Genomic DNA, 10266 nt, shown 5'->3' on the forward strand with positions numbered 1-10266 from the left:
CTGGCTCTCTAGGGATACTACACCAACTGGCTCTCTAGGGATACTACACCAACTGGCTCTCTAGGGATACTACTCCAACTGGCTCTCTAGGGATACTATACCAACTGGCTCTCTAGGGATACTATACCAACTGGCTCTCTAGGGATACTATACCAACTGGCTCTCTAGGGATACTATACCAACTGGCTCTCTAGTGATACTAAACCAACTGGCTCTCTACAGGGATATTATACCAACACTAGCCAAATTACGACCTCAGGGAGGAAGGCTGCGTTGGGATCGCTCTGTTACTGAAGGGACGGGGTGAGCAGGCCTCCTTCCAACACCCAGCTAATCGCTGCCTTGATTCTCAGCAGTAGCGTGTAGCGTGTTTTAGTAACCGTAGGTCATGTTAATACAGCAGTATGCTAGTCCTGTAGCATGTTTTAATAACAGTAGGTCATATTAATAAAGCAGTATGCTAGTCCTGTAGCATGTTTTAGTAACAGTAGGTCATGTTAATACAGCAGTATGCTAGTCCTGTAGCATGTTTTAATAACAGTAGGTCATATTAATAAAGCAGTATGCTAGTCCTGTAGCATGTTTTAGTAACAGTAGGTCATGTTAATACAGCAGTATGCTAGTCCTGTAGCATGTTTTAATAACAGTAGGTCATATTAATAAAGCAGTATGCTAGTCCTGTAGCATGTTTTAGTAACAGTAGATCATATTAATACAGCATTATGCTAGTCCTGTAGCGGGTTTTATTAAAATTAGGTCATCATGTTAATAGATGGTTAATAACTAACGATTCATTATTAATAATGACTGTTGGGGGTTTAATATAAATCAAGACTTCAAACAACAGACTAGTGAGGAAGTAACATATACACACACACATATACACACACACACACCAAGCAGCTACACTCAAAACCCTACGACACACACACACCACAACTTGGCGCTGCCAACCGAGTGCACCACACACGCGTAACCGAGCGCACACACCCAGCCGTCTGGTGTCCCCGGGCAGATTACTTGGGCGCGTCGCGTGCCTCGCTACGCGAGATGGGGGGGAGGGGGGGGGGCGTACTGTACCCCCCTGGCTACCCCCCCCCCCCTCCCTCATCTAGGTCAGGAGCCCGGACATATTAACTCTGACAGCTGAATGTCAGCCCACACCAGCCCTGCTGGGGGAGGGGGTCAGACCAGTGGAGAACACACACACACACACACACACGCGCACACACACGCACGCTGCCCGCATGCTTTTCAGGAGCCCCAGCTGTATCAACACCAGCCTTCGCTTACCCGGATCTGAGGCCCTTTCTGTGGGGTGAGGGGGGGTGAGGCCAGGGGATGGGAGGCGGCCGGGGCCCAGGGGAGGGGCGGCTGGCCGGGGGCCGGGGGGGTCATCTGCAGGTGGTGAGGATGGGGGGGCAGGTGTGCGTGAGGCGTGGCTCCCTGGGGGGGCGGGGCCAGGCCCTGGTTGGGGGGCGGGACCCCATGCTGAGCGGCGACCGGGCCCTGGAAGCCCAGGGGAGCGGGCTGCAGGGGCTGCCCGCCCCGGGAGGCCTGCTGCTGGGCGGCCTGCTGCCGCGGGTCCCCTGCCTGGCTGGGTGGGGCCTCGTGAGGCCCTGCAAACAGAATTTCAGAATTCAGGGAACGCAGAGACTGGTGTGAAGGATTACACCATGCTTATTATGGTCTTATAGCATAGCGGTCTAGCATACGGATACTAGTTATCCGTGTTACCATTGCAACAACATACTGCTTTACATCCATCACACATACATGCATCCATCTATTGATGTGGCCCTCCCTAGACCCGCCCCCTCCCTAGACCCGCCCCTTCGTAGGCCTGCATGCTAGCTAATGCTTTAGCTTGGCTCATGCTAGCTGAGTAGCTAATGCTCCTAGCATGCTAAACTCCTCCGTCAGCTCCACCTGAGCTCACCTGGCTGGTGTTGGGGCCGGCCGGGGGCCATCTGGGGCCCGCAGTGGGGGCTCATCCCTGGGTACATCTGACCGGGGGGCATGCCGTGGGCCTGCTGGTGCTGGGGGGCCCGCTGCAGGGGGGCCACCATGGGGCCGGGGGCCGACTGGTATCCCGACACCTCCGGGGGCCCGGCAAGCCCGGCACTGGAGGGCCGGCCCTGCTGGGGCGGGGGGGTGGGCGTGCCCAGGCCCCGCATTGGGGACATGGAGGAGGGGGGAGGGTAGGCCCCCTGAGCCGGGGGGCCGAGGTGGGGCGGGGCCTGACTGGGGGCCTGGGCCAGGCCCTGGGGGTGCATAGGCTGGTGCGGAGGTCCTGGAGGGTAGCGGACCTGGGGCCCCGCCGCAGGGCCTGACCCCTGGGCGTACCGCTGGGCCAGCTGCCCTGGGCCCATGGCCTGGCCGGGGTTAGCGTTAGCCTGGTTGTTGGCCTGGGCCATGGGGGGCCCCTGAGCCATCGGGGACCCCTGGGCCATGGAGGGCCCCATAGCTTGGCCCATGGCCCCGTACTGACCCTGGTAGCCGGGGTACTGCCCTCCCGGAAACCCGGCCATGGCCTGGTGGTGCTGGTGGGGGTGGGGGGTCTGTCTGGAGGGGGAGTGGGGATAGCGGGGCGTGTGGCCCATGTTGGAGTAGCCCTGCTGGGGCTGCTGCTGAGCGGGGGGCTGGGGGAGCCTCATCTGGGCCCCGCCCATGCCCCCATGGCCCAGGTAGTGGGCGGGGTCCTGGGGGGCGGGGGGGTAGTGTTGGGCCATGCGGCCCGCGTTGGGGGTCGAGTTGGCGCCCGCCATGCCACCGTAGTCACTGCGAGGCATCTGATAGGCTGCCATCTGGTTGGGCCCGCCCCCCGGCTGGGCCGGAGGCTGCTGATAGGGCGATCTGCTCTGCTGCTGTTGTTGTTGTTGTTGTTGTTGTTGTTGTTGTTGTTGTTGGCCCCAAACTCCTCCCCCTCCTCCCGCCGCTGCCCCTCCCCCCCCACCACCCCCGGGGTCACCGGGGTAACCGTGATGGGGGTTGGCGGGGCTGCCGTGGTAACGGTTGCCCATGCCGTTCATGGGGGCGTTGACATTGGGCGGGCCGCCGCCCTGCCCCGCCTGGGGCATCATGTGCCCGGCGTATGGGCCGTGGTCGTACAGCTGGCCCAGCTTGGGCTGGCCCAGGCCCTGGTGGTACGCCCCCCCACCCCCCTGGTGGTCCATGCCCAGGGAGGAGGGGTTGCCCCCGGGCTGGCCGGGCGGGGGCGCCCCCTGCTGGGGGAAGCAGTCGGCCAGGCCGTCCAGGCCGTCTGAGAACAGCCCCGCATCGTCTCCGAACAGGCTCAGCATCCCGGGGTCCGCCATGGGACCACAGGGTCCGCTGGGAGGTGAAGACTAGCTGCTGCTGCCTGCTACTCCATGCTCCTCCTCTGACTCCTGGAGAGAGAGGAGGAGAGGAGGGTTAGAGGGGGTCATCCCTCAGGAGGAGAGGAGAGAGGAGGAGAGGAGAGAGGAGGGAGAGGAGGTCATCCCTCAGGAGGAGAGAGGAGGTCGTCCCTCAGGAGGAGAGGAGAGAGGAGGTCATCCCTCAGGAGGAGAGGATAGAGGAGGTCGTCCCTCAGGAGGAGAGGATAGAGGAGGCCGTCCCTCAGGAGGAGAGGATAGAGGAGGAGAGGAGGGAGAGGAGGTCATCCCTTAGGAGGAGGAGGTCATCCTTCAGGAGGAAGAGAGAGGTGGTAAGCCCTCAGGAGGAGAGGATAGAGGAGGTCATCCCTCAGGAGGAGAGGATAGAGGAGGTCATCCCTCAGGAGGAGGTCATCCCTCAGGAGGAGAGGATAGAGGAGGTCATCCCTTAGGACGAGAGGATAGAGGAGGTCATCCCTCGGGGAGTAGAAGCAGCACATGTTGAGCTAGTAAAGCGGTTGTATAGCCCCCAGCGGAGGACACCTCCCCCACCCTGCTCCCATTTTACAACCAAACAAAAGAACTTTTTTCCAACACACACACACACACACACACACACACACACACACACACTTTTCCAACAGAACCCACACACTCTTTCCCCCCCCACACGGTCATTGAGGCTCTGTGTTAGAACAATGGGGCCAGCAGATGCAGCTCTGTTTGAACACCACCAGCTGCCCTGCAGAGAGAGACCGGCCGAGCCACAGACAGGCACCAAGCCACAGACAGGCACCGAGCCACAGACAGGCACCGAGCCACAGACAGGCCGAGAGAGAGACAGGCACCCAGCCACAGACAGGCCGAGAGAGAGAGAGGCCATAAGACACACAGATGTGTGACGAGCCACACACACACACACACACCCATCAGCCTACTGCCCTCAATGGGACACCACCAGTATCAGTGGTCAACAAAACTTGCTCGACAGATTCTCTCGTGTGCGTTCATCGTGGTAGCGGTAGCACGAAGGTAGCACGTTGGTAGCGATGACGTGGGTAGCACATCGGTATTACTAGCACGTGGGTAGTACATCGATAGCACGTCGATACAGTAGCTAGCCATTTTGACTCATTTTAGTCCAACAGTTCCCACAATCCCCCACTTCAAGTCCTGATCAGTACCAGAGCTCTTTAAACCTTCCATTGTCTTGACGCCTCTTATGTTTTCCCAGAATGCATCACATTGTTGCATCCTGCTGCCCCACACAGAGCTGCATTAGCATGACAGTGCGCTGCAAGCATTGTAAATGAGGTTGTGTGGCTCAGAGTACAGAGAGCCCCCTGCTGGCGCTGCACCCCCCCCCCCAGGGCCGGAACCAAAGAGCACACCCCCAGGTAGGGGTCAGAGGTCACCCTGCTCAAGGAGGCCTACAGGTAAACGGGCACGGAGGATTGAACCCAGAACATCTCAGCTGGGCATCAACCCCCTGACCACTAGACCACTGGCTACGTCAGCCACCTAGGCTACGTCAGGCTAGCAGCAGAAGACAGTGCAGCGTCGCTCAGCAACAGGAAGCAGATGTTGTATCACAGACAACTTCCTCCTGAGGCCGAGATGAACAACAAGGATGTTCTGTCTAGCGGGGGGGGGGGGGGGGCATGATCCGAGTCGTCCGACGTGATTTCATTTCCTGTGAGACGGGCTTCCTGTTTTACAGCACCCGCACCACATCTAAACAAGAGTCCGGCTCCTACGGTAGCACGCTGCCGCACTGAGGGCTGGGCAACCTCCATTCAGAAGGGTCAGCGGTCATCTGGTACTAGGAGGACTAACAGCGCCATAACATGAGGAGCTAGGAAACATCCACAACAAAACGGAACCCCCAGCCCGGGTCTGGAGGTCCAGCTCAGGGACCGCCTCCAACACTCAAGTCAGCCAATCAGCAGCGCCCAGCGAGGGGTGCGGAGGCTGTGGAAGTCTTCATTCATAACCTTGCTGCTGTGAACGACGGCAGAGTGCAGCCCACTGGATCCTGCTGGCTGAAGCTCCTCCTATCGGCTGCAAAGGAGGGTTGGCTGACCACGCCCACAGCCCACAATGCCCAGCGGGCGGTAGGTGGGACCCTCCAGACCTGACGATGTTCTGACTGTGGAGCCCCCCCTACCTCTAGTTCCCTTAACACAATGTTCCACAGAGGAGCCTGCTGCTTCTGCAGGGCATTTGTACACAGCTCACCCACCATGCAGTCACCTCCTCACTATCCATCTAACACTCAGGTAGCCGAGCCACTGAGGTAGCCTCTAGGGTACCACTGAGGTAGCCTCTATGGTCAGGGTACCACTGAGGTAGCCTCTATGGTCAGGGTACCACTGTGTGACCCAATGATGATAACAAAAAGATAAAAAATGACATTTTTCGGAACTGTGTCTTTAAATCATGGCAAAAAAATTTAATAAAAATCAACCAATGCCGATACATGGAAAAAACGCAAATATCGGCCCACCGATATATCGGTCGATCACTACTCTGGGGTACCACTGAGGTAGCCTCTAGGGTTACTGAGGGTTGAGTGCGATCGCTCCATTACCAGTTCAAAGGTAAGCACCCCCACCCTCCAACTACAACACCTGTAGGAGGCTGGCTCTCCTCTACCACACGTGGCAGAGCCCAGCCCTGCAAGAGCCCGCGACTAAAGCCTATAATTTATACCTTTGGTCCAATCAGCTCACGGCCTGCGTGTGGCCACTGTGTGTCTGTTGGTGTGTCTTCATGAGTGTGTGTGCTTTCATGAGTGTGTGTATCTTCATGAGTGTGTGTTTCAGTGCAACGGGGGGAGGGATGCAGGGCCCTGTGTTTGGGGGATTGTGCCGGAAGGAAGGAAGAGAGGGAGGGAGGTTGAGGGTGGGGCCGATAAACAGAGAGGGGGGTAGACAGAGAGGAGGAAAAAGTTTGAAGCAGCGAAGCGAGAGAGAATCAGGTTATCATACGCACGGCTGCTCGGTTAATGGGGAGTGTGTGTGTGTCCTGGCCACAGCCAGCTCTCGGTCTGCAGTCTGAGTCCTTTAGCTGAGGAAGGCTCCTGACTGAAAGACCCGGAAGTCTCTCAGCAGCAGCCATGATGGAGCTGGTCTGACTCTAATGCTGAGGAGAGGAGCCTCAGTGCCTCCTTCAGCTAGGGTACACTGGAGTGTCCTTCACCAGAGGAAAGGAGCCTCAGTGCCTCCTTCAGTATAGAGTACACTGGAGCGTCCTGCATCAGAGGAAAGGAGGTGCTTCCGTCCCACAATCCCTTGCTGCAGGAGCATTTGAACAGATGCAACGTTCGGCTGTTTACCAAAACAAACCATCACCATGACGACTATTTTCACACAACCATAGTTTCGGATATATTTCCATAAATGTGAGCCACCATCATCAATAAGACAACTATTCATTTCACTTGTGACCAGTAGCCTATATTCCTTTTCACCAGGTGCTCCTCAACAGCCTGCATGAAACACTAGGTGAGAACACACGAGAGGCTCCTTTAGTCGGCCATCTTCTGAACGCTGGAGCTCCCCCACGCAGACCCCGTCCATAACATCCTCCGTCGCTGAGTGACGTAGCATAGTGACGTAGCCTCAGTCTCAGTGATGTAGCCTAGTGTAGGTTCAGTCTCATGGTGATGTAGCCTAGTGTAGGTGCAGTCTCCTAGTGACGTAGCCTAATGTAGTTGCAGTCTCATTCTTAGCCACATGACATTTTTCATCCAGGTCAAGGAAAGGATGTTCGGAAAGGACACTGTCTATTCGATTGCATTTATATACATTTAGCATTTTATATCCGGTGAGCTAAACATCATCATGGAGTGGTACTAGTGATACTGTTTATTACGCAGCATTCAGAAAACCCTCTGTACCGTACCTTTAAGAGAGTTCCCCTTTAAGGCTGAGTACACATAACAGCCACACCTCTTTAATCAATCATTGGTATTGACAAGCTTCTTAGCCAATAGGATGGATGGCTTCAGACAGCCTCCCGAGGGATTGGCCTGCATGCTCTCCCGGCACCGCCTGCTTTCCTATTAACAACCAATTAGATTTCCCAAGGCCTGCCCCCTAACCATTCTCCTGGGGGGACACACACACACACACACACACACACACACACACACACACACACACACACACACACACACACACACACACACACACACACACACACACACACACACACACACCTGATAGGGCGAGGTCTGATGACACAATACTAATTACACGTTTCAGATGCTACCAACTGGTGACCTTTGAACCGGGGCCTCGGCGGAAGGAGCGTGACTCAAGTGAGCTCCGCTGCTCCTCCTCCAAGAATCACAGCCTTGAACCACCACGAACACACGCACAGACAGAACCACACACACGCACAGAGAGAACCACACAGACACGCACAGAACCAAACAGAACCCCACACACAGTGTGAGGTCAAGGATTGATTGACCCACACTTTCCCACCCTCTCTTGGTCACATCACAGGTCAGAGACATCTCACACACCTCTGAACAGAGCCAGCACAACAGTGGAGGGAATGAATCAGTCTCTCGCCAGCCCTCCCCCTCTCTGAGGCACTGAGTCCATAAGGTCCTCGCCATGGGGGAGGCTGGTGACAGGATGGAGGGGGAGGAGACGTGGAGAGAGAGGGGGAGGAGAGGGACACAGACAGGCTGTGATGACACTCAGTTATAATGTCACCGTGGAGAGATGCTACCGCTAACCTTTCAGAGAACGAGAGACTGGGGGGGGGAGAGAGGGAGAGAGAGAGAGGGAGACAGGGACCAGGAGAGAGGGAGACAGAAAGACAGACAAGGAGAGACACGGAGACAGAGAGATAAGCAGAGAGGGAGAGACAGACCGGTAAGGGAGCCGGTGAGATGGGGGAGGCCAGTGCCGTCTGAGGGAGAGCCATGTGGGCTGAAGCTGGCAGAATGATAGATGGAGAGGAAGACACGGTGCAGCCTCCTCCTCCTCCTCCTCCCCCCTGGTCACACACCATGTGCCCTGACAGAGGACAAAATGGCTGCCCTCACAACACCAAACAACAGGCTGCTGGTGGAACTGTTGATTCTCCTCACAGCAACGCCATGGCAACCAACCATGACAGCAGGGCTAATTGACCAATAAGGAGCCAGCACAGACAGGTGCACAATGCTAGGTGTGTTCGTCTCTAGAAACCTTTCATCTTTGCTTTAGGCCTTTGTTTACAAATCCACCATGTTGTTCTGGGGAGGAAGACTCCGACCAGAGGACACTAGGGTCTGCTGGGGCCCAGAGGGGCATCCTCCTTCAGAGACCAGTAGGAACCCAGCGGTGGTGAAGGAACCTACTGAGACCTGGGGAGCTGTGATGGGTGGAACCCCTGCAGAACCCGGTTCACCTGGCCAATCAGGAGGAGCCTACACACAAACATACTTGGTGAGACCAGCTGTGAACTACAACACACACCAGAGAAGAGCTTCAATACAGGGGGACAGGGAGGGAGACATCATGGAGAGAGAGACCGAGAGAGACAGAGAGAGAGACGGACAGAGAGAGAGAGTAAACAATGAGACATTCTCTCTGGCAGCAGAACAATCACATCAGTGTAGTCATGAAGGGTCAGAGTTCACACTGGACGCAATGCCAGAGACACAACACACACTATGGCGCACACACACACACACACACACACACACACACACACACACACACACACACACTTTGTTGTCAGCGAAGTGTTAACAGAACAAGACTGACGGACCAACCGTTCAAACATCCGAAACACTGGATAACCGGGAAAGTTCTCAATGGAGTAGTACACGTGTAGTAGAGACATATCTGCTCCAGGATACTGTACCCTCTCCTTGAGAAATGAACCATACATCCTTCTGGAGATAAGATCCCATCTGGTTCAGAATCGACAGCACTTCCGAGGGTTTAAAACATCCTACTTCCTTCAAAACTAACTATTATAACCAAACCGTTTCACATGCCTTCCAAATGGAAAATAAAAAGCTGTAAACACGCTCGACGAGCCCTCGGCCCGGCCAAGGTTTGGGGAAAAGTACCTTAACCACAAGAAAGGACCACAATAGTGGCTCACATCTGGTGCGTGTGTGTGCGTGTGTCCCCTTATCTTCCCCACCGTTGCCCGCACCATACGACGAGCTGCCATCTTGGCTCAAACACACACGGCTCACCACGGCGCCCAGGACCGCTAAACCCGCAGCACATCACCTCCAGAGCGGGTCTAACCGCTCAGGTGTCGGCCCGGGCCGGATCAAAACAATTGAACATTTAGCCTCATTATGAATCCGTTTAATGGCTCAGATTCGACACAGTGGTAGGTTCAAAGTTGCGATGGGTGACCATTGGGCAAGTTGACCGACGCCGGGACGAGGAGTGAAGACAGCGGGCAGAAAGAGCCACATGTCCGGGGGGAGAGATCAACAGTGCCGGGGCAGAGCCCCGCCGAGTGACCAGCCGCAGCGGCAGGTGCTCCGGTCCGTAACTCACCGACACCCAGCCAAGTAACAAGTGACGCCGCCGCAACGAACACAACATTCTGCCCCCAATAAAGTCCGAGAGAACTTATAAAACGCGGAAATAGTGGAGAAGTTGAGAATAAAGAAGTTTACTTTACTTTGCGGACTGACAAGTGAGCCCGGGGCGGTCGGTGGGTTTTCTGTCCCGCAGGCGAAGAGTTCTAACGAACGCTCGGAGCTAGAGGTCGGCGGGCGGAGGACGTGTTTGTGGCCGCCGGGTTCAGACAATAAGAAAGATTAGCAGCTAACAGGCTAACGTGTCCTAGCTGGGCTTAGCTCCAGAGCTAGCATGGCTAATTAGCCTGTCGGCGCAGTGCGCGCGTCGCTCCGGACGGCAAGGCGAAGCGCTTC

The 10266-nt window shown here is 56.1% G+C and overlaps 1 protein-coding gene across 3 annotated transcripts in view; it reads right to left on the reverse strand.

The window, feature by feature from the left end:
* Window positions 1-10266, reverse strand: part of chd7 (chromodomain helicase DNA binding protein 7) — a 48760-nt gene that overhangs the window by 37357 nt on the left and 1137 nt on the right. The window contains exons 1-3 of one of the 3 annotated variants that reach the window (XM_079751618.1): window positions 10014-10266; window positions 1940-3389; window positions 1294-1619 (exon numbers count right to left, since the gene is read on the reverse strand). The exon at window positions 10014-10266 is cut by the window's right edge and continues 144 nt beyond it. In XM_079751618.1, the coding sequence (XP_079607744.1) occupies window positions 1294-1619; window positions 1940-3317 (1704 nt within the window). In that variant the 5' untranslated portion in view covers window positions 3318-3389; window positions 10014-10266. Of the gene's footprint in view, window positions 1-1293; window positions 1620-1939; window positions 3390-9886; window positions 9941-10013 lie in introns of those variants that run through there. The other 2 variants (XM_079751619.1, XM_079751617.1) reach the window with 2 other exon arrangements.

The sequence above is a fragment of the Pollachius pollachius genome, assembly GCF_949987615.1.
Source record: "Pollachius pollachius genome assembly, chromosome: 14".
NCBI lineage: Eukaryota > Metazoa > Chordata > Actinopteri > Gadiformes > Gadidae > Pollachius > Pollachius pollachius.